The sequence below is a fragment of the Orussus abietinus genome, unplaced genomic scaffold (assembly GCF_000612105.2).
Source record: "Orussus abietinus isolate OABI.00-Male unplaced genomic scaffold, Oabi_2.0 scaffold72, whole genome shotgun sequence".
NCBI classification, from domain to species: Eukaryota; Metazoa; Arthropoda; class Insecta; order Hymenoptera; family Orussidae; genus Orussus; species Orussus abietinus.
The window spans coordinates 9890-33954 of record NW_019394233.1 but is presented as its reverse complement, the minus strand read 5'-3'; the positions used below and the strand labels follow the sequence as shown (position 1 = coordinate 33954).

The following is a 24065-nucleotide window of genomic DNA, read 5'->3' as shown; positions in this document are numbered from 1 at the left end:
AGGAGGTCCCCGTGGTTCGCCGGCGATAATCGGAGGTTGTTAGCCCCCGCGGGGTCCGCGGAGATCTTCGGCCACCGCCTCGTCGGAGGGGAGCGAAAGGGGGGAGGGGGATATCGTGCCGTGAATTGGGCCCTCCGTGCGCCGGGGGGCAGGGGAGAGGGGGTCGCGGAGTACGGGCCCCTCAGGAGGTAGCGTAGCCGGGCGGGTTAAAGCGAAGCGTTTAGCCTGGCGGTCACGCGAGCCCCCCGTAAAAATCCGGGCCCCAGGCTTTCTTGCCAGCTCTCCCCTGCCGGGCCCCCCGCGAGCGCCCCGGGCCCCGCTGTTCCACGCAGGAGCGCGAGCGAGCGACGCGGTCCCATGGACCGGCGGAGCCCATGGGGCCCGTCAGTCCCCTGGGGCCCATAAGACCACTGAGGCCCCCGGGCCTAGAGGGCCCGCGCACAGGTGCGTGCCCGCCAGGTCCACCGCTCTCAGGGGGGGTGGGGGGTAGGTCCCTCCAGCATCCGAGACGGGAGCCCTTACGAGTTCCTGGAAGCCGGAAGCGCCGGAGGTCCGCGCGAGAACCTCGCGACAGGTGAAAGAGGAACCTCGGTTGATATCCGCGAGGATTCCCCCGTATAGAGGGGAGCAATGGGGGGGGAGACTTTTTGCTGGCCCACCTTGCGGACCCACGGTGGCCGAATTTCGGGGACCCTTCGGGCCATCTATCTCCGAGATTCGATGTATCGATATCCTTTTTTCGAACCGAACCCCAGGATGTACCATAAGCCCTCACCCCCTCAGGAGGGATGTTCGAGTAATCGCTCTCGATCTCTACAAATCAGGCTTCGTCTCCCGACCCCCTGGCACGCATCGGAAACGCGATTTCTACGCAGCCCTCCGGCTCGAACGGTTCTGTCATTGCTCGTCCAAGGAACGGGTTACGTCGTACCCTTTTAACTCGATACTTTCTACTGTCCCCTGGGGGTGGGGAGTTCAGATGTGGTTGTGGAGAAATTTCACGTCTTCTACCCTGAGATAATGAATTCATCGAAATGAGAAAATATTTCTTTGGACCTTATCGATCCGAAAGAATATTCGGATAGATCAAAGGATGACTTAAATAAACTCATATAAATTATCACAATTTCGAAGAAACGTCGCTTTCAATTTATTCGAGCTTATTCGTGTGAAGTAACTATTCCTCGAGATGACAAAATATTTCTTTGGCTGAATGAAATTGTTATTCTCGGTAGAGGGAATCGCGTTGTCCTTTCTTGCACGTGTGTGATGGTATAATAGGATCAGCTGTTTTTTGTTCCCTTGTGAATCGATACATCGTTCTAGAATTTGTGCGATAACATGATACACGGATGTCAGACGCAGTTATGTTGAAATTTGTCATTTTCCTGCGTATTTCTGAGATTATATGATGTACGGTTTTGCATGAATTTGTCGTGTTTTTTTTTGTTTTTTTTTAAACGCCACATTTGTTTTTGAAATTGTGTTAATTGGTATTGGTTAGTCGGGTATGAGGTCTGGGTTCTTCGAGTAACTCGTTATCGAGTGGACGTGATCGATCGTATTAGAGATATTAAGAGGCAGTCTTCGAGTTCGAACCCTAAGATGGCGCAGCTTCTTTCGTGCCCCGGGAAGACTCGCTCCCTGGGCACTCCGAGCCTGAGAAAACGTCGAGATCGAGGAGGCTTTTCCAAATAGGAATCCCGGTATCGGTGTCTTCGGCCCTGCTAGGTGAATCTAATCCTTTCACCTTTCGACTTTCACCGAAGATCCTTCCGAACGTAGCCGAGCCTCGTCGAACTCTCGGTTCGCACCGATCTCGCGGCGCTGACCCAGATCCAAAGAGGCTCCCCTTTACCGTGGATCCAGAAAGGATAGGCGATGATCGGGAGCCCCTCGATATTACCTTTCATCGCCTTGTTATCAATTTTCAAAAGTCCAGCACTCGAATGGAATCTCTTTAGGGTATCACTCTACTCTCCTTGAATGCCCTTTTTTAATTATTAAAGCGAGGGTTTAAAAAAATCCGATTTTCGAATGGAGCCGCTTCGAGGTGCCATTCTACCCTTCTCGAATTCCTCCCCTTGATAATCAAAGCGAAGCCATTAAAAATGCTACTTTGGAGTGGAGCCTCTTCAAGGTGTCACTCTACTATCCTTAAATTCTCTTCCTCAATTGTTACAATGAAGGTTTTAAAAAATCCGACTTTTAAAAGGATCCACTTCGGGGCGTCGCTCTCTCCTTTAATTCTGTCTTAATTATTATAACGAAGGTTTAAAAAATCCGACTTTCAGGAGCAACCTCTTTAGGGTGTCATTCTTGACCACCCTTGCGATCGGGGGTTTCATGCTGCGACCTTCCCACGGCGAGGGTTTTTAATTATTTCGGTAATTTGTGGCTGATTCCGGTATCGGGTGGGTCTCACCCCGAGTCTCGTGGTAGCAAATAATATTAAGTATAGGTCTTCCTCCGTCCGGAGAGATATATGGGCCGTGACCGGTGCCGCGAGTCGAGGTTCCGCGTGTGCGTGGCCGCGCGGCGGTCGCACACGGATGCGGCTGCACCGCGCGGGGCAACGCGACCGGGCAGCCCCCGGTATAAAATTAAATGGTGTTCGGCAGGCCTATTTCACTCGGGCAGGTAGCGGCCACCGGTAATTACTACCTATAACTTAGGAGCTCACAGATAAAATGAAAGGCCCTCGGATTTTCGAAACCGAAACCGAGCGCCCCTCCCGGCCCGCGGTCAGCCTCGCGTGAGGCCCTCGAAGGGCTGCATGAAGCCCCCGGAGGGCCGCATGAGGCCTCCGGAGAGCCGCGTAAGGCCCCAGAAGGGCCGCGCGAGGTCCCCAAAGGGCTGCGCAAGGCTCCCGAAGAGTCGAGTAAGGCCCCCGAACGGTTGATATGACCCCCGAAGGGCCGTATAAGGTCCCCGAAAGATCGCATAAGGCCTTCGAAGAGTCACGTGGATAACGTTTATATCTTTCTTTTTTCATCCTACTGAAATAATAGTCTTCATTTTGCCCTTACGGCATGATAATTGCTGCAGAGAAATTTTACCGGCCCATTTTCAAGTGGTTATATACCGTATAAATTTATTATCACGGACGTAGAAGAAGGTTAGGATTCTTCTTTTCAGTTTTAACTTTCACCCCGACTTTTGCCCCCGACCCGGACGGGTTCATCGACTATATATCGGCGCGGGAAACGCTCACGCTCGGTGCGGTTTTCGAACGGAGACGCGGGCATACTTAGCGACTGGCAAACGCTCAAGAAGTAACGGACGATAATATACATAATGTAATATCCGCGGTCGGCAGTCGCGACGTTAGAAAATTGAGCGCTCTTAAGAGAGACCGCGTCCCGAGAAGAGAATAAATCTTCGGAGCCGTCCGTCTCCCTCTCGCCGCGTCCGTCTCGCTCGTTCTCCGTACCCTCGTTGCCTCGGTCTCTCTTCTTCGTGGCTCCGATCGTACGATAATTCGATCGGGTCGTCGGTCGTTCGAACGTCTTTCCCGGACCCGTCGCCATGTTTCTCCGGTTTCTCCGGCTGTAAGATTCTCCCTCAATTTTCTCCCGACTCCGTTTCTCATCGAGATTTACAAACCAGAGACTAAATACTCGGGCTAGTCACTCGGAAATCAGCGAAAACGATTTCCTTCTTTGAGTAACCGATCGCCTTAAATTTTGATATTTCGATTGTTTTCGATTTTAATTTCATATGATAAACCAGCCATGCAATTCGGTAATAAGTGACATTTGGCTTTAAAATCGTTACAATGTTTCGGTGATTCCCGATGATTTTCAGTGATTTCGAGTTGCGATTGCCACGTGATTTCGAGCATTAAAATCCATAATTTTCTCACTGAGAAACTTCTCGAAATAACCTCCTTTCTTCCTCCTCTAGGAAACCGCATAATTTTGAACTCACCCATCTCCGTATCGATGGCCTTCATACCTTTCATACCTCATCCAATTATTCCGGCGTAACATGAAACGCGGCACCTCGTTACGGTCCTCCTTTACAATTATTTATACATTCAAAATTGTAGATTGTCAATTGATAAACAAATTTCACATTATCTCAGCTTTCGCCTGACTTGAAAAACCACGTTGAATTACGGAGGGTCAAAATCCCCTGACTATGATCTAGGTATCCGATATATATATATAATAAATGTATATTGGATGTATAATGATCCTAAGATAAATATCTCATTTCAACGAGATGAGCCGATCCCAAAGTTCAACGGAAACGCAGCGGGAAGACGAGCCACCCCTCGTGCGAAAACGGAAACGCCGCGCGCAGAGTCGCGCGGAGTGCGTCCGCGTTACGGTAGAGCCGCGGCGGGTTATGCGCGGCGCTCGGCCGGCGTGCTTCTTTTGCCCGAACAAATTATTCATATTAAGCCCGTAAGTTCCACGTATAAAAGGAGCCTCTCTCTCGGAGGTATGGCCGGCTGCACCTTGGCTATGCGGAAAGGAAAGCCGAGGCCTCTCTTCTCGGTACCCACACAAGGCCGCGTGCGCGCTCGCTTCTGCCGACCGTGGAACGCGACGAGTGCGGCCGATCCGCGCGGAAACCTCGGCCACGTACTAGGTGTCCAGAACTCAATCGGCGCGTCGCGACGTCGACCGTGAGAAACGCCGGTGCCGGAAGCGGCTGCGACGTCGATCTGGCCGCTGGGGGATCTCGCCTTTTATTTTTTATTTCACTCTATTTTTCCTCCTCCTCCCCCCCTCCCCCCTTTCCTCCCTCCCTCCATTTTATTCCTGTATTTTCCGTCCCTTCCGCGAGAGAACGGCCGCGGGCGCGTGACGGGACTGAGCAAACTTTGGAGAGCAAACAGCAGACCTCGACGACTCTCCACGAAGTCCTCGCCGAGGCGGACTCGGACGGAAGCTTGGGAGAGAGCCGCTCTTTTTTTTAATTTTCTTTCTTTCCTATTTTTCTTTTTTTTTCTATCTTGTCCCGGATAGACGGTGCGCTTTGTCCGCAACGGTACGCCGAGAGAGATCTCGAACTCCCAAATTCGAGATAACCGTGAATAAATGCCTCTCTCTATTTATTTTTTTTATTTTTTTTTAATACCTTTTGTACTATTTCTGAAATACCTTCTGTATTTGGAACGGTTATTTCCGTCCATCTGACCATAACATTTTTTTGCACATAGTGAGAGAGGGAGAGAGCCACTTTTTCTCTCTATTTTACCCCGAGAAAAAAAGAATTCAATTCATTCAAACCAATGAAATATTTCATTATTCCAAGTGATGATTATATTTCACTCCGAAGAGTCCAACTTTGTTCGAGGTTATCTTGGTAAAGAAACTAATTTAAATATACGAGATGTTCCTTTGGTACTAGTTAAGGAAATGTTTCTCAGGTTCAATTGAATCGTTATCTCGGTCTAAATTCGGGTTCCCTAATCGTTACGGAAGGGCACCTCTTCTTTTTACGGATAAATATATGCGTATTATTTTTCCTATCTCCTCTATTTCCATTTGTATCCTTTGTACTTGGGTCAGTTATCCTCACTTTGTCGGAATAGTTTCTTAGGCTGGCATTGATTTCTCGCCCGAATGAAGCTCTCGAATGAACTGATGAATTTCAGTTCTCTTCTCTGGAAAGCTGTGGGATTGACTTAGAAATTCGATTTTCGGCGCAGTCGAGTCCTCGCCGGGAAGTCTTATGTAACCCCAGGAGGAAACGCGCCATGGAAAGCAGAGGCTCGCGGACGATCCTCTGCGCTTTCTACCTTCGATCTTACTCCTGCGGTAATTATGCGCCTCTATGCACCGACGCGAACGGGCACCGGGTCTACGTACGCGCGGCTCGCATAACGGACACGCACCGGCGGAGAACGTCGGCCAAATTGCTCGTCCCTTTCGAAACCGCGCGATTCCTTCCGACGTGGCTTCTCTTCGACTGCCTTTAACGGCGCTGCCGTTTAACCGAGACGAAGGTGTAACGCCGAGCGCCAACGGAGACCCGTAGGCCACGTCTGACTCGTTACTTCCGTTCTTCTCGGTACACGCCGTGCCCGCTCCTTCCCTCTCGTTGCCCATCTTCGCCTTGCCCATATGGAGCCATGCTCTCGGGCTTGCCGAGAAATTTCGCTCCGATCTTAATCTTCTCATTGGGTGGTGAATTCGATGGCTCCACGGAAACGATTATCGGTAAATAAAAAAAAGGGAAAAAAGAAGAAAAACAAAAAAGATCTCATTCGGCGGTGGAATCGATGACTACAGAAGCGATCATCAGTGAATAAAAATAAAAAGAGAGAATCTACTCATTGCATGGCGGAATCGATGACTATGCCATGGAAGCGTAGTAAATAAAAATAAAAAATAACATACCGTTGACACGCACCGAGAGCAAAAAATCAGAGAACTAAAAATATGTTTCTTTGAACCTATGGTTAATATTTTGTTAATTCGGAGGATAATTATTTGATTCGAATGAACTGGAATGAATTGGATGTAACGTGTCTTCGGAATTATGGCAATTTTGTTTGAGTCAGATAATTATTCTTTGAATCCACGAAATATGTCTTCGGTACTGTTGAAAGAAATATTTCTTTGGCTCAATGACATTTTATTCTCAGGGTATACATGATGTATGTCATATATAATTGCATAGGTGTAATGATTTTGTTTAGAAGAAAAATTGACGTTGTCGATTGAAATGAATCTTGATTTACTCGGTTTGACATTCTTTCGGACGTATTTGATCGGCTGCTATTTGGTTGTAGCAATGCATATTTCTTCGAGTTGAGGATTTTTTCCAGGGGAAAAATGTACATAAATTTCCATCGATTTTTATCGGTGTATGTAAGAAATATATGCAGAGCCGCGATGGGACTTGGGGATATTTTTCGACTTGGAATTTTATTTGATTGAGAAAGAGGGAAGAACAGCGCGAGAAAGTGGGCACGATTCTCATGGGCCTGGCGGGGCGCGACGTCCCACGTGGAGTCGCGCTAGACGGCGACAAAGGACAAAGGACCCTCGATCGAGGCTGACTCCTATCTTGTGCCCACAGGCGACAACCGGAAGCGGATTCTTCGAGGTGCAGATCCTCTCGCTGACGAACAACAGAGGCACCCTGGTGGACGGGCGGTGCTGCGGCGGGGGAGGCGGCGGGGGCGGCGGAGGCGGCTTGCCGCCCTGCACGACGCCTTGCACCACGGCCTTTTGGCTCTGCCTTAAGGAGTACCAGTCGAACGTCACCGCCATCGGTTCCTGCAGCTTCGGCAACGTATCTAGTCACGCCCTCGGCCAGAACACCTTCACCCTTAACGAGCCGGTCACCCTGCAGCTGCACTTCACCTTCCGATGGACGGTGAGTTTCGGTTCCGTCTCCCCCCAAAAGGGGGATCATTAATCAATAAAGGGATCTATAAATCGATTCCCGAGGTTTGACGACGGCAGGACAGGGCAAAGAGACGCTGGTGTCAGCGCGATTGGTCTCAGGTTCGATCACGGAACTCTACACTTTTTAAGGGGACGTGAAAGTGGGATCCAAGGGGTCAATCGTTCGTGAAACTTATCTCCGCACCGGGGGTACCGAATCGTTTCCAACTTTACACCGTGAATACGGAGACTGTAAGGGTGGCCCGACACCCGAGAAATTTTATTTTTTAGAAAAAATTTTGGAGATGTCCATAAACAAATTAAAAAAAAAAAATGAAATTTCATGAGTGTCGGGACCTTCCTTATAGCCTCCATATTCACGTTCTGAAGTTTGAAACGATTCGGTATACCCAGTTCGGGGAAAAGTTTAATGAACGATTAACCTCTCGGACGGCACTTTCACATCGCCTTAATATCGGTGCCGAAGGATCATGGTACTTTGAAGGGTTTGATATCGGTCCCCGAGGTCAGTACGCGCCGGATCTCGACTCGAACTCGCACGTGGGCCCGAGTGACTTTCGACGCCGTGCAGACGCTTCCTCGATCGATTCGCGCATTTCTTGGGCCCGAGCCCACACCGAGGGGCCGGTTGCGTGGACGTCGGCGTCGCCTTCTCGACTCCCATTGTCCGGCCGATTGCGCCAGGCCGAATGGGAACCGATGGGTCGCGCGCGGCCTTGTTGCAGCGGCACGTCGGTAGGGGCCTTAAAGGGGCCCGAAAGTAGCAGAGGAGCCCAAGGGCCCTCGGGGACGGGTCGTTCCGGCGAGCGCATTAAACGCCAGGACACACATCGAGGGCCGTTTCGAGGGCCCTCGCGTTTGTATATCTCATAACTCGTTCGTGTGCCCTAAGAGGGGTCCAAAGAGAGGGGGGCGGTCGGGAGCCTCTCGCGGTTGCTTCTCTTCCTCGTCCTCGAGGACCCAGGGGCATAAACACGGTGCAGACCCTTAAATCGCTCCCGCCGAGCGCCGGGGCCCGACAGAGCCCCGTCCGTTTAGCGCTCACCGAGCTAATTCAATTACAAGGCTCCGGATAGCGATGAAAAAATCCTGGAAAGCAAACGACCGAGGAGCTCTAAGTGGGACGCAGAGGCGAAGGTGACGGCGGCCCGCGGAGATAAAAGCCCGGATGCCCCGCTATCTCTCTTCGCGCCTCCCTCCCCGGGTCCCTCGGGCCCCGCACCTTGTCGCCCCCGCACCTCGACACCTCGATCGACTCGGAAGTCCCCCCCCCCCTTCCGGAAAACTACCGTCTCTATCTATCGTCCGGACCCTCGATTGAAATTCGGGGCCCGTTCTCGTTAACCGGACCCCGCGACATGGGGCCCTGAAATTCGCATTCCGTTGGATCTGCGCCGCCGGGGCCTTAAATCACGGTTGTGCCTACGCCGGGTCCTTTCTCCCTCTCTTTCTCACTCTTCTCCACCCTTTTCCATGTCGGGCCCCCCGAGGGGCACTATACCGCACTATACCGCAACTCCGTCGCAACTCTGCCGCTACTCCGCTGTAGCTTTGCCGCAACTTTTCTACCCGATCCTTTCCTACCTCACAGGGACGCCTCCGCTTTCTCGGTGCACTATTGTCTATTCGCGCCGTTTCTCTTTCCTGGCGGCCGACCTGCGTCGCTATCAGCCATTACCGATGCGCGCGCCTCCGCGCGGCATATATATCGACTATGCACACACACGTACACACACACAGCGGGTACGCACGGTATCTGCCGGGTTCCTCGATGCGGGCGCCTCTATCAATGGCGCGACGTCACGGCCGGCCGCCACGTGGACGGCCGCCGCCGTTATCGTTATCGCCCGGCCGAGTTACGCGCGCGTTACGCCGGCCGGTCCGGAAGGTCCCGGCCTCGCGCGCGTACGTTTCCTTCCGGTGCCGGCGCCGTCGAAGTAAGGTTAGGTCGGAACCATTCGACTGGAAAAGATGACGTGCGTTGCGACGGACGCATTTTCGACGTACGGTCGACTGCGCTGTGACCCACGTTAGCGCGGGAACATGCGTTGCCACGTCGAGGGTTTACCGCGACGGACGTCGTTGCGGAAGTGCGTCGCCTAGAAATCCGTCGATAGCAAGGTCACACGCTGAGGGAAAAACTTCCATTGAACCAGATATATATTTCTTTGAGCGATACCAAAGAAATATTTCAAGAATAATTCTTTGACTGAAATTAAATAAATTGTGTGCGACGTTTCTTCGAAATTGTGACAGTTTAGGCTCGTTTGAGTCTATTAATTATCCTATGAATTAATGAAATATCTCTTTGTTAGTATTCGAAGTAATGTTTCTTTGGTTCAATGAATGTGTTTCTTTTCTTAGTGCAGGGATGGGGTTTAATACGTTGTAATATATTTATACAACGGACGGTAGAATGTCGAATTTGACGTCGATTTACGATTAAGCCTGGGGCCACTTTTTCCACTCATTCTTTATTCATCACGGCCCAGAAACGCGGAATATAGTCGCACAAAATTCCCGCATGCACGCCGGTCAAAAAGAAACATACAGAGAGAGAGAGAGAGAGAGAGAGAGAGAAAGTGAGAGAGAAAGACCATGCGTTTCGCGAGCGCAAGAGGCAATACGCATGCGCTGGATGCGGAACCGCTAAACGATACTTTCTCCCCGCAAACGATTAAGGTGTTATAGAAGGGTCATTCTATATATATGTAAAGTATTTATACAAATCTTCTCAAATGGCCGAAATAAACCAAAATAAATCACCGCGATTCCGTTGAAATGTTGCATCCAATTAGTTCGCGTCTATGAGAGTTAAGTAAGTGTTCTCCGAGTTAAGAAAGTATTTCATTGGTTTAATGAAACATTTCATTTCTATACTATAAAGTGAAATATTTCTTTAGTTGGATGAAAACTTTATCTCAGAGTAGAATAGCCCTTTCGTAACATCTCAAGAGTATAAATAGCTAGTTCACCTGCCCGGTCAGGCACGCGTAATTTCGGCTCGGTGCACCGGAGGTCCCTCCCACGTGGAGGCTCGGAAACATCCCGGACTCGGGGGGCCCGAAATCGGGGCCCCACGGGGGACCGCTCGGTGACTCAGGGTCCAACAGGTGTTTGCCCGCATCTCGGAACGGCCGACGGAACGGTGGGACCGGAGAACGGTCCCCGTTCCTCCGCGGCTCGTACCTGCGTCGCAGCGGGCTGAGTCGCACGCACACCGCCGCGCCCCGCAGGTGTAGCGCGTCGTATGTAAACGAAGGTGGAACGTCGCGCGGGGTTTGGGCAATGCCTCCGAGCGGTGGTGTGTGAACCCGGTGCGCGGACCGCATACCAAAGTCCTGTCCCCCCTTTCCCGCGCGAGTGCGCACGCGCACCCCCTCCCGGGCCCCTCATGTGCGCAGGCATTTAATACGCGGAATGCCGCGAGAGGCCCTCGACTGCTCCTCTTATCCGAGGGCCTTCTCTCGGGCCCCGAGACGCCTTCTCTCGGACCACAGTTCTAACAGAGCGTGAAACTTCTGTACACAGAAAAAACGAAATTTAGCCTTCCATCAAAGGGCATCGTTGCTGATTAATTTCCCCCCTTACTGCCGAAATAATGGCATCGACGGGGGAAAATGTTAACAATCGTGTCGAACGCAGTTGCAGCGATTGGAAAGCTTTCTAGAGAAAAAGTAATACTTCCTAAGGTAGAATAATGAAATCCTGGCATCGACCAAAAAGTATCCTTGTCCCTGCGCTGAGAGAAAAAAAAAAAAAGAAATTCATTGAACCAAAGGTATATTTTGTTAATTCAAAGGATTTGGCTCGAATCAATTATCATGATATTCCAAGGAAACGTTCCGTTCCATTTATTCGAGATTCGATTATTATTATGATAAATGTTTCTTCCATTCCGAAGATTATATCCCTGGCTTCGGGATTCTTGAATTTCAACCCTTTCTGCCTTCAACTTAGGATTTTCATCGATCTTCCCTTCGCGTCCTCCGCCGTCCTCTATCGAAGCGTGGCCGTGGGGCCTCCAACTTGGCGTCCATCCTCGCCGCCGGTTTAATGCCCGCTCCGTACGCCCGGGGACTTTGTACGCGGCCTCACGTGCTGCTCGCTCCTTTCCGCGAACCCGAAGACTCGTCGCGAGGTCGAGGCGCGTCCGCTCCGTCAGAAAAGAACGCCTCGCGACCGGTATGTGAGACACGGTTCGCCAGATCGCTCCCAAAGTCCGATTCCGACTCGCAGGTACGAGGAGCGTCAAGGCCGCCTTTAGCAGACAAGTCCAAGTGACATTCCGGGTCCTTGCAAATCGTTTAACGGCCCGCTCGTAAATTCGGGAGCACGATTAATGCCTCCTCGCGGCGGGTATACAGTGAACGAAAAAGATCCCTTTCTAGAAGAAGAAAAAATAGAAAGAAATTCTCCCGTCAAATACATCTGGGACCTTATTCTCGAGATCATTCGATCAACTTTCCCATGGAAAATTAACAATTTCGTATACGACTTTCGAGCGTTGACTAATAACATGACCTCGTAACCTGCGACACTTTTCATGCCTATCTGTCCGAATGCGAAAGAAATTCGCACAAACTCGAGAATCGGATCTCTGTCATGTCGACAAAATGAGATCGAATGAAATTATACAGAATTTCAAACTGTGCTCGATTTTCCAAAACAACAAACACTGAGAATAAACATCTTGGTTGGCTCAGAGAAATATACATCGCGACGATAAAGTCCTGCGGTCAAGTACGTCCGGAAAAATGTCAAATTGAGTAATTGTAATTCGTTTAAATCAAGAACATTGACTTTCCTTCGCAGAAAAATAATTGTATCTTGCATTTACATATGATTCAGATAACAATGTATATTTCTTTCGGGTCAATTCATCTTATTTCTCAGCACAGTTTAATCAACTTTGTTTGACTCGTCGGTTACGTTTGTGGACATAAACGGGTTAGAATGGAAAGTTGATTCACTTCGAAGAGGGGAAGACTTGCTGAAGAATTAACAATATTCTCGAAGAAAAAAACAATAGAATTTAATAAAATGATCCGGGTAACTCATGTTTTCTTTTTTCCTTCGAACAGTATTTATTCGCCATTAATGAGTTTTTTTATTTACCTAGTAATTAATTTCCCGCGGAAAGTAAATGCTTCGCTCAATGTTCGGCGAGATTGGTGCCCGATTCTTCGCAAGTCTCGGATGTTCCGTTCTTATTGGAGGGAAATTTTGGGACCGAGTTCGTTCCCAGGATCTCTCGCGGGCATGTTAAGGATTAGCCTCGGATTGTCCCTCGGATTTTCTCCGGACGATTCCTCGACAATGGCCTCTCTCCGGACAAAGGGACGCTCCTTGCGAGCATCTTCCTCCTAGGTAAGCGGCTGCGGCACCCACGCGAATTCCGAGACACTCTCCCTAGCTGAAATTTTTCCCTCCATTGTTGTAGACTCGTCGAAGTGGTCCCGCAATTAAGCTGAAATATAGATAGAGACCCTCCCGATAAAGAAAAAGAACCGAGGGGTCGAAATCATCTCTTAATTTACAAATGCATACTAGTCCAGGAACTCCATCTTCCAGTTCCCTTTATATCGTTGCACCCTTCTAGCAACGATTCCATAATTGTGCCTAAAAATGGACGGAGTCCATTCTACAAAAAAAAAAGACCACGAATGGTCGAAATTATTGCACGGTATCGCTTTATCTTCATACGCGATTGGTCCAGGAACTCCACCTCCTAGTTCCCTCTTTGTCGTTGCACTCTTCTTGCAGCGATCTCATAACTGAACCTAAATATGGACAGAGCCTGTTCTACAAAGAAAAAAAAAAACAAAACGAAGCATTAAGATCATCGCCCAATGTCGTTCATTTTCCAGGACGATTGATCCAAAAATTCTATCCTCCAGTTTTCCAACTATCGTTGCACATTTTTTGCACCGATTTCCCAATTCACCCCAAAACTCAGGCGGAGCCTGTTTTGATTTAAAAGAACAAAAAAAAGAGAGGTCGAAGTCGTCACACGGTGTCGCTTAAATTTCGAGCGCGACTGGTCAAGAAAAATCGACCAAGATGCATCTCATCCGGGGCAGCATCCTTCTCTCCTGGGTCTCGTAAAGGCTAAAGTTGACGCGTTTCGTGGGGCCAAGCCGAAGGTTCGCCACGGCTCCGCCTTACGCCGCAATTGCACGTTAACGCCCGATTCCTCTCCTCTCGGCTCGGCTCGGCTCGGGCCCGGCGCTCGACAAAGGCCCCGGCCAGCTTCGGTGGGGCCCCCTCTCGCGAATTAGAATACATGGCGCGCGCAAGGTGCGGGAGGGGGCGTAAAAAAAGCCGAGCCCGTGGGAAAGCGGGTCTCCGAGCGAGCCACCAATTAACACCAATTAGCGCTCATCTACTCTAGGTACCCGCTCGACGGGCCGCGACGACTCGGCGAGACGGCGAGCGGACTTGAGTCGCCGATCGGGAACAAGGGCCGCCTTTGTCGCCGCCGATCCCTCGGGAATATCTGGACAAGTCCCAAAGCCCTAAGAAAATCACCCGACCCCGAGAAAAGGAGAAGAAAATAAAAAAAAGAATCGTTTCACTAAAAAAAACATGCCATTTGACATATTTGACATGAGCATATTCGATTAAGGAACATGCCTCGCGACGTACGATATGACATTCCCAAAGACATGTGCATCGCAAAGAATGATATGACATTTCGTTCGTTTCCAAAGAAATGTTGAACCGAGCTAACAAAATCCGTCTATACCGACGTCAATTTTCTTTTTTTTCTCTCTTTTTTTTTTCGCTGAACGAAATAATCGTTTCCCGCGGTCATATATAAAAGTCAGGCAATAACGTGTATTATGAACGGTATTTATTTCATTCGGTTAACTAGTCTTTTTCTTTCTCGGCGCAGGAATGCAGAACGTGCCTTCTCGAAGGTAGCCGTCTCCTGGGAAATGCTAAAAATCATAGAAACCGGGACACTAAAAAATGGGGGGAAAAATCGATAACCCTTATCCGAGCCGGAAGTCGGAACTCGCGGTCGTCGCGACGGCGCGTCGGGTTTTTTCTTTTGCTCGATTTAGCGATAACCCGTTTACAGCATCGCTCAACGAGGCGCTTATCGCGCTCGGCGGTTCAATCCCGAGATCTATCGAGCTACTATCGGCATTACTAATAGTTGGCGCGTGTCTTCCGCGCGATTAGCGTCCCGTTCGCGGTGAGCACGGAAAACCAGCCAAAAATGACGTCGCGCGCGCTTATCAGGTCCGAGCGTCGTAATCTCGCGGTAATCGACGCCGATGACTCCAGGACCGGTCCGACCGGGAAGGCCTCCGATTCCGCGCGCCGACGCGCCTCCTGCGCGCGCAGGAGGGAGAGGAAAGAGGAGAGAGAGAGAGAGAGAGAGAGAGATCGAACCCGTAGCGCGATTGGAATTTATTTATTGCATTAGCCGTCCCTTGCCCCCCTCCTCTGTTCGCTTATATCGGGGGACGCTTCTAATTGACCGTAAAGATAAGCGGCATCGACCCTCGTCGCGCTCGGACCTGCTGAGATAGTCGCCACCGATTCGCACGCGTCCCGAATTCTTGCCAAGCCTGACTCCCTCCTGGGAATTAATTAAAAAAGGAAAAAAACAAACGTATGCGCGATTAAAGCAACTTTTTAAACGATCCATCGGACGGAGTCGTCCAAGGAGCACTGGCTTCCTGCGGGCTGTCCAGCCGGGAGGAATGTCGAGTGGTATGGAAATACCGTTTCTAGTATTTATAGTATCAAATTGTTTTTAGTTATTAGTGTCGCGGGACGTCTCCATCTGGCGGAATAAACTGGACAGGTACGATAAATACTTGGTCGAGTGCGTGTCAATTTTGTTGAGCCAATTCATGAACGTGGTTATTACGTGAACCACCGAATTTGGATAACGTTGTGAAATTTCTTGGTTGATAACGTTTGGTCGATTGCGAAAAATATTGCGGTAGATAGCGATAAATGTCGAAGTAATTCGGTGGATTTGACGGAATATATTCGCTTTGTTGAGCGAAATATTTTTTTTCTTTTTATATTAATGGAAGGCACTGGACAGGCAGGAAAATACTTGGTCGTGTGTATAACAGTTTTGTTGAATCAATCAATGAATGTCATGGTCGTTACATCGATGGCCAAATATTTCGTAGATATCACGAAAATCTTTGGTTAATAAATTTTCGACGATTTGGAAATGTCAGCTTTTATACCGTTCAGCACCTTCCTGAAGGGTTTCGCAAATCATTAAAACGGTTCTCGGGATCCACACCCTGAACATCTTCTGCGAGAGGAAGGTCGACTCGTCGAGATCGAGGAACGAAGAATGAGAGGCGAGCCGCACCTCGAAGACGCGAACTCGTTCCGTCTCCTCCTCGTGCTCTCTGAGAATGAAGTCCCACTGAGCGCGGCGCGTCAACGCGTCGAGGATGGAAAAACAATAATAACCGCGTCCAACCACGTTCGTTACTTCCGCGATTTTTATCGGTTTTGTCATTTTCGAACTTCGCAACACGAATATGGAGGCTATAAGGAAGGTCCCGAGCCCCGTGAAATTTCAATGTCTTGAAAATTTATTATCAGGTATTTTAAAAAATTTTTTTTACAAACAATGAAATTTCATGAGCGTCAGGAGCTTCCTTATAGCCTCTATATTCACATTGTGAACTTTGAACGATTTGGTACACTCTGTTCGGAGAAAAGTTTCATGAACGATTGACCCTTCAGATGCCACTTTGACATCTCCTTAACCGGGCAAACAATCGAAACTGATCGTTTCTTCGTTTTTTTTTTTTTCCAGAGACAGTTCACGCTGATTCTGCAAGCCAGGGACGAGGCCAGTGTGGGGGTAATCGAGGAGGCCAGCTACAGCGGCATCGTCCTGCCAGGACCGACCTGGCACACCCTGAACCATCAGGGCAGGAACGCCCACCTTGCCTACAGGGTGCGCGTCCAGTGCGCCGATCATTACTACAACGCGACCTGCACCAAGTTCTGCCGGCCCAGGAACGACATCTTCGGGCACTACACCTGCGACGAGAACGGCGACAAGGTCTGCATCCAGGGGTGGAAAGGCGCCGACTGCGAGATCGGTACGTACGACCTCTGACGCTTCGTCGTTCCTCCTCGTTTCTGCGCCGACGCGTGCAGGACTTTCGGCTGACCCCGGATGTGACGTACTCGGGAAAAGGTTACGACAATGGGCGATGATGCACGTCCCTCTTCCCGGTATTCTTGGACAGCGGGAAGTCTACTAAATAGGACTTAACAGTCATCGTAGGGAACGTTCGCGAACCGCGGACGTGGCTGCATCTGGAATTGTCGAGAGCGTCGATTTTAGGGATCTTCCCTACCTAACCTAAAAACCTTCGCGTACAACTCGTTACGGAAACCGCAATCGCGAAGATAAGAACCCACGGAATCTCCAAGAAATCTACATGGCGTCCCATTTCTCCATTTGCATGGCAATTTATTACCGTTGCGATTACTGTTAAACTGGATCTTCCCAGGTCTCAAAGTGTTCCAAAAAGTTATTCCATGTATATACATAAAAATGTCCAAATATTTATAAAACTTTACCCCATTCTGGATGCACCGAATGATTTGAAACTCCCGACGCGATCACGAAGGCCCTAAGGAAGAACGCGATGCTGATGAAATGTCATTATCCAAAAAACATCTGTGTCCTTGGTTCTAGTCTGGAATAAGTAAACGAATATTTTTGTAATGCAGTTTCATGAGCATCGCGTTCTTTCCGGAGGCCTCCATAATCACGTGAGTTTCGAACGATTCGGTGCACGCAGTTTGAAGAGAGGATTTATAAATAATATCTTGACGTTTTCATGCATATGAAATGACACTTTCGTCACGCCTTAACCCATTGAGGATGGAGATGGCTACATATGCGACGATAAACTTGTACCAAAGGAATTTGTAATCCGCGCAGGTAAATCGAGTTCTTCCGCAGCATCCACTCGTGGTGCCAGTGCAGGTTTGCAGGTATTAATCGCAACGGTTTATCGATACGCGTAAACTAGTTTCCACGTGGACGACGTCGAGCCAGTCGGGATTCGGAAAGAGCCCCCGGGTTCAATTGACGCAAGACAAGTGTCGGCTCGCAAAGCCAATCGCGGGCGAGAGTGCGGCGTCGTCGACGACTTCCGGCGAGATCTCGCGTCCACGACCCCGCCGATGACGGATCGTAAAACAGACGAGTTATCTCGAAGCGTGCCTTAATGGACGGACGTTAGACGCATGTCGTACGAGCGTACAAAGGTAGCGACATCACGCCAGGTCCGCTCGTACAATGGAGCGCCGGCTAACATAACAGGTCTTTCTTTGGTGCTTAATCGTTGCTTCCGCCTCCCTACTCTCTCCGAACGTGCGACTAACCGGCGAGGACGAGGTTCGTCGGTTGGCCACGGAGGTAGGGAAGTTGGCCAGGATCTCCGGTCCCTGGATGAACGAGGATCCTCGGAGGATGCGGCTCCAGGAGACGGGCCCTGGTCGGCCTCGAACGGCTTCGTGGAGCTCCGCGCGCTGCGTCTCGCGAAAGGTCAACCGCCGAGCAGGTTTCTCTTAACCCAGGTCGCGCGATGCACCCGATGTCGAGACTTTCTCCGAAGGAGAGCTCAGAGGATGGATCTCTCGAAGTCGGGAGTCGTGGTCTGGGAGACAGAGGTACTTTTTGAGGAATAACTTGTTCGGATTGGTCGGACTGATCGGATTAGTCGATCGATTCGATTGTTCATTTGATTCAATCAGTAGATTGGTCGGGTTGGTCAGATTGATCGGATTAATCGGATTGGTCGGATCGATTGTATTGGCCGAATCGGTCTGATCGGTCGGACTCGTCGGATTGTTCAAATTGTTCGAATTGGTCAGATCGGTCTGATCGGTCGGTTCGGTCGGATCGGTCTGATCGTTCAGATCGGTTGAATCGGTCGGATCGCGCGGAACGCGAGGCCCTTGGAGGCAGGATGCGGCTACGTTAACGAAGCACGGTGGCGCGATCGTTTCCCGAGGCGATCGAGCGCGGATAAAGAGGACCGCCTTCGAGCTCGTTCAGGAGCCTTGAGAAGTCGACCGGTCGGCCGGCCGCGGTCGCGTATAAATATCCGTAAATGTCCACGGGGAGAAGGGGAGAGCTAGCTCGTCGATCGGAACCAGGAGACGCGGCCGAGTGGCCGGTGCGAACGTGGCGTAACGGTAAGGCTTGGGCCGCATGAGCGTCGTTTCGACGTCCGTCGTTTTGACGTCCATCGTCTCAACGTCCGTCGTATAGGTACCGTATTTTTTAGATTATTCGCGTTAAAGGCATTCATGGCTACACGAATAAAGTAATCATGAGTATAAGAGTAAGAACCAGTCGACCGAATCCCCGAAAATTTAATACGTTCGGGAATTTGCTGGCCACTTAAGAATTCTTTCCATTACGTGCACGGTCGCTGTTACGCGAGGTACATCTGATCGTTTCAATGACCGAGACTGGACAGATAATAATTGAAAATCACGGATAATATAAAAGCAATGGCATTGCGCTCATATTTCTTCAAACTTGTCCGCCATACTTTGAATAAGAGTTGCCGGCAGCCCAGATACGTCAGCCGACGGGGTGTACGGGTAATCCGCAAACCGGATAACGAAGGCTCAGTTAATGGCGAATCTACCGTATCTTATGACTTGTTGAGGTGGACCCGCGTACAACGTGAGTCGCCTTTGTTGAAATACAAGGTTCGTCGTAACGCACCTTTTAACGTCGATTCTTACGCTCGCATCGTCCCAAACTGAGGCTACGGTTACGCTACAGGTGATCGAATTTCCTCGGATCAAACCAGACCGGGCCAGACATCCGACTGAAACAAACTTATACTTTCTTCTAGGCGCATCTTACGCTACACTCTGTCCGTATCTGATCCGATCTGATCTAATCCACGTCTAGCCATATCTAAAAGAGGCAACGCGTTTGTTTCAGTCAAATTTGATCCGATTCAATCGGCTTTATTTCGCACCTAGTATTCATGCGGCCGAGTCGCTTAAGGTGACGCGAAAGTGGCGTCAAAGAGGTCTCATTTCTGAAACTTCTCCGAACTGGGTGTACCGAGCCATTTCAAACTTTACAATGTGAATATGGAGGTTACATGAAAGGCCTCTCCCATGGAATTACCAATGAATAATAATTCGTTTCCAGACATTTTCAACATTTTTTATAGGAGGAAATGAAGTTTCAGGGGTGTCGGGACCTTCCTTATAGCCGTAATATTCACGTTGTGAAGTTTTGAACGATTAGATAAACCCAGTTCGGAGAAAACAGACAACGGTTTCACAAACGGTTGACTTTAGCATCCCCTTAAGGGGATGTGAAAGTGGTATTTGAAAGGTCAATCGTTCATGAAACTTTTCTATGTACTAAGTGTACCGAATCGTTTCAAACTCCTCAAAAAATAAATATATAGAGGCTACGAAGAAGGTCCTGACCCTCGTGAAATTTCATTTTTATGATAAATTTTAAACATATCCATAAACAAATTTGAAAAACAGAAATTGAAATTCTATGGGTATCAGGACCTTCCTTGTAGCCTCCACATTCACATCGTCAAGTTTGAAATGATTCGGTACACTTCGTTTGGAGAACAGTTCCATAATTAAGACCTCTTTGACGCCACTTTCGCCCCACCTTAAGAGCCGGATTTAACCCCTTTGCTTACGATTTAAATTCCAATAGCCCGTGCCATAAACAACAAAAATGTCTGTCATACGTTGGATCATTTCACGGTTTGACTGAACGTTCAAAGTCTCACACGTCTCTCGTACGTTTTGTTTATATTTGGCCCGATTGACATGCCACGTCTCTCACACGTTTTGTTCACGTTTGGCCCGATTGACATACCACGTCTCTCACACGATATCGTAGGTGAAGAAGTTAAAAGGCCACGAGGTACAGAATTTGGTTCCCGTTTCAGCGGTCTGCAAGGAGGGCTGCCATCCGGTCCACGGGCACTGCAACGTGAGCGGCGAGTGCAAATGCCGGCACGGATGGCGAGGTGATTTCTGCGACCAGTGCACGCCGTACCCGGGGTGCAAGCACGGCTACTGCAACGGGTCCAGCTGGCAGTGCATCTGCGACACCAACTGGGGCGGGATCCTCTGCGACCAGGACCTGAACTACTGCGGGACCCACGAGCCCTGCCAGAACGGCGGGACCTGCGAGAACACCGCGCCCGACCAGTACCGCTGCACCTGCCCGGAGGGTTTCTCCGGGCCCACCTGCGAGAAGGTCGACAACCCCTGCGCGTCCAGCCCCTGCCTGAACGGTGCCACCTGTCGAGAGCTCGGAGAAACCGCGCACTGCGAGTGCGCCCCCGGGTTCGCCGGGCCATTCTGTGTGACCGACATCGACGAGTGCGCCTCCCAGCCCTGCCAGAACGGCGGCACCTGCGTCGACGGCAGGAATGGATTTGCCTGCAACTGCCCGCCCGCCTGGCAGGGCCTCCTGTGCCAGTTCGACGTGGACGAGTGCGCTCTCAAGGAGTCGCCATGCAAGAACTCTGTGACCTGCGTCAACCTCGCCGGAGATTACAGGTGAGTGGCGTCGTCGATGAGTCCCAGGTTCCCTGGAATAGTGTCCGAGTGGAGGCGGTAACAGGATGCAGTAGGGGCCAAGGGGCTATTCACTCGGAAACCGGTGAAAACGATTTCCTTCTTCGAGAACCGATTGCCTTTGATTTCATATGATAAATGACAATGCGATTCGGTAACAAGGGACGTGTGACCTTAAAATTGTGAATGTTCGGTGATTTTCAACGATTTCCAGTGACTTCAGGCATTAAAATCAACGATTTTCTAAGTAAATAACCCCTTAGGATGTTTTTTGGGATGCATTGGTTCCTGGACGTTCCGATATATATTTGAAGTCAATAGATCGTTACCGGTTGAGTGAAGGTTTTCTCTGTATTTCCGCGACGGTTTCCTTCCCAGGAGTGCGAGAGAGTACCCCGAGATTGTCGGTTGCAGGTGCCGCTGCAGGAGCGGCTTCACCGGGAAGAACTGCACGAAGAACATCAACGATTGCGTCGGGCAGTGTCAGCACGGAGCGTTGTGCATCGACCTGGTGGACGATTACCACTGCTCGTGTACGGCGGGGTATTCGGGAAAGGACTGCGACGTGGACATCGATGAGTGCGCCTCTAAGCCGTGCCAGAACGGGGGCGAGTGCAGGGACCTGGTGAACGCGTACGAGTGCGTGTGCCCGGTCGGTTACACGGGGTTCCAGTGCGAGATCGACCGGGACCACTGTAGCCCGAACCCCTGCCGGAACTCGGCGCCCTGTTTCAACACTCAGACGGACTACTATTGCCACTGTCCCGAGCAATGGCAGGGGAAGAATTGCTCGGAGCCTGCCCTGCACAACCCCCGGTTCGGGCTGACGTCGGATGACTTGGGGTGCGGGAGCGAGGGGGCCCCCTGCGGGGGACGCGGCAGGTGCAACGGGGGTAGGTGCATCTGCGACCCCGGATACACGGGGCAGCACTGCCACGAGAACATCAACGACTGCCGGGGTAACCCTTGCATGAACGGGGGCACGTGCGTCGACCTGATCAACTCCTTCCAGTGCATCTGCAGGGAGGGCTGGAGCGGCGACCTCTGCGACCAAGGTAGGTCCGCCGACTCGGCCCTGGCCAGGTCCGAACCCTCTAACCCTCGGCGCGGTTTCCGGCTTGCAGACGTGGACGAGTGCACGACCTCGCCCTGCCGGAACAACGGGACCTGCGTGGACGGGGTGGCGGACTTCACCTGCATCTGCAGGGGTGGCTGGAAAGGGAAGACCTGTGCGCTCCGCGGGGGCCACTGCGAGCCCGGGACGTGTCGACACGGTGGCACCTGCCAAGACAGGGGGGACGGGTTCACCTGCCACTGCCCCGCCGGTTGGGAGGGGGCCGCCTGCCATATCGCCTCCCCCGCTTGCGCTAGCGCCCCCTGCGAAAATGGCGCGACCTGCGTCAACACCGCCGACGGGGGCTACCGGTGCGTCTGTCGCGAAGGCTTCGAGGGCCCCGACTGCCGCAGGGACGTCGACGACTGTCAGCCCCTGCCCTGCCTTAACGGCGGCAGGTGCGTCGACGGGGTCAACTGGTTCAGGTGCGAGTGCGCGCCCGGGTTCACCGGGCCCGACTGCCGAATCAACGTTAACGAGTGCGCCAGCGACCCTTGCGTGGGGGGCGCCAGCTGCGTCGACGGCATCGCCAGCTTCTCCTGCGTGTGCCCCCCAGGGCGAACCGGGGCCCGCTGCGAGCGTCGCGCCGCTGGGGGGCCCGGGTGCGTCGCCGCCACCTGGGAGGACGACTGCAACCTCTGCGAATGCAGGAACGGAAAGAATCAGTGCAGCAATGTGTGGTGCGGCCCTGGGAATTGTTTGAACGGGACCTCGTGTTTGGCGCACGAGGTGTGCGTGCCCTCGCCGGGGGAGAGCTGCCTGGCGCCCCCGTGCCCCGCCTGGGGGGAGTGTCGCCCCGTGGAAACCGGTCGCCGCGTGGGGCCCCCTGCGCTGCCGGCGCCCCCCTCCTGCTGGCCCGGCCAGGCCACCCCCGGACCCACCTGCTCTCGCCTGACGATCCTCCTCCGGAGGGACACCCTCGCCACCGGCACGTCCGTCGAGCTCCTGTGCAGGCGACTCAGGAGACTCCTGGCCGACCCCAGGAGGCCGCAGTCGGTGGTCCTGCTCTGCGACCTGAAGCCCGGGGACAACGACACCGTCGAGGTGACCATCTTCTCCGAGGCGGCCGCCGATGCCGCCCGCGACCTCGGTGAGGCCCTCAGCCGCCCCCTCGGCAGGCCTCTCGCCCTGGCCTCCGTGCTCGAGGTCAAGGTGGAGACGGCCCTGTTGAGCGAGCCAAGCCCCACGAACGTGGGGGGCAACGGGTACCTGGCCGTCCTAGGCGGCGCCTTGGCCAGCGTCCTCCTCCTAGCCGCCCTGGGTGGCGTCTGGTACCTCAGGTCCGTCCGAAGGAGGTCCGGGCTCACCGCCACCACCAGCAGCGAGACCTCCCTCCATCGGCATCGCGGCGACCTGGACGAGAAGTCGAACAACCTGCAGAACGAGGAGAACCTGCGCAGGTACGCGAACCCGCTCAAGGACCAGGAGCCGAGCGAGCCCCGGGTCTCCGTCGTGAGACCCCTCTCGGGCGCCTCCCTGGGTGCCCTGGGGCCCCCCGAGGAGAGCCTCGAGATGGTCTCCGAGGAGGGCCGACATCGGCTTCCGCCCCTCTACAAACCCCCCAGCGCCGAGGCCAGGAACAACACCGCCAGCTTCTCCTACGAGGAAGGACCCCACAAACCTTACAGCAAACCCCGGCTCCAAGAGCCCGTGTCGTATTCACACCAGCAACCCGGGACCAGTCAGACAGGCCCACACCAGGTGCTCACGGTGCACGTTTAACGTGCGCTCCTCATTTCCCGGCCTCCGTCCCTAGGGTTCCGAACGCTGCGGCGCCGCAGCGCGCGAGGCCACACGCGACCGTCCGTCCCCTCCAGGGTGACACTGCGGCGCAACCTCACAGCGCAGACGCAGAGGGCCATCGAGGGACCGCGTGCGATCGCCGCATGAGGTGCAAGCGACAGACCGTAACGATAATTCTAATGACAATAACGACTCGCCAAGAGTCCCCGTCGCTGTACATATGTACA

General features: G+C 51.9%; 1 protein-coding gene across 1 annotated transcript in view; it reads left to right on the top strand.

Annotated features, from left to right (window-relative positions):
- The window catches only part of LOC105702323 (protein jagged-1), a 29172-nt gene extending 5107 nt beyond the window's left edge, over window positions 1-24065 (top strand). Inside the window, exons 2-6 of the mRNA XM_012429812.1 lie at window positions 7042-7341; window positions 16183-16474; window positions 20345-20963; window positions 21396-22036; window positions 22106-24065. Coding sequence (XP_012285235.1) covers window positions 7042-7341; window positions 16183-16474; window positions 20345-20963; window positions 21396-22036; window positions 22106-23817 — 3564 coding nt within the window. The 3' untranslated portion in view covers window positions 23818-24065. The remainder of the gene's footprint in view (window positions 1-7041; window positions 7342-16182; window positions 16475-20344; window positions 20964-21395; window positions 22037-22105) is intronic.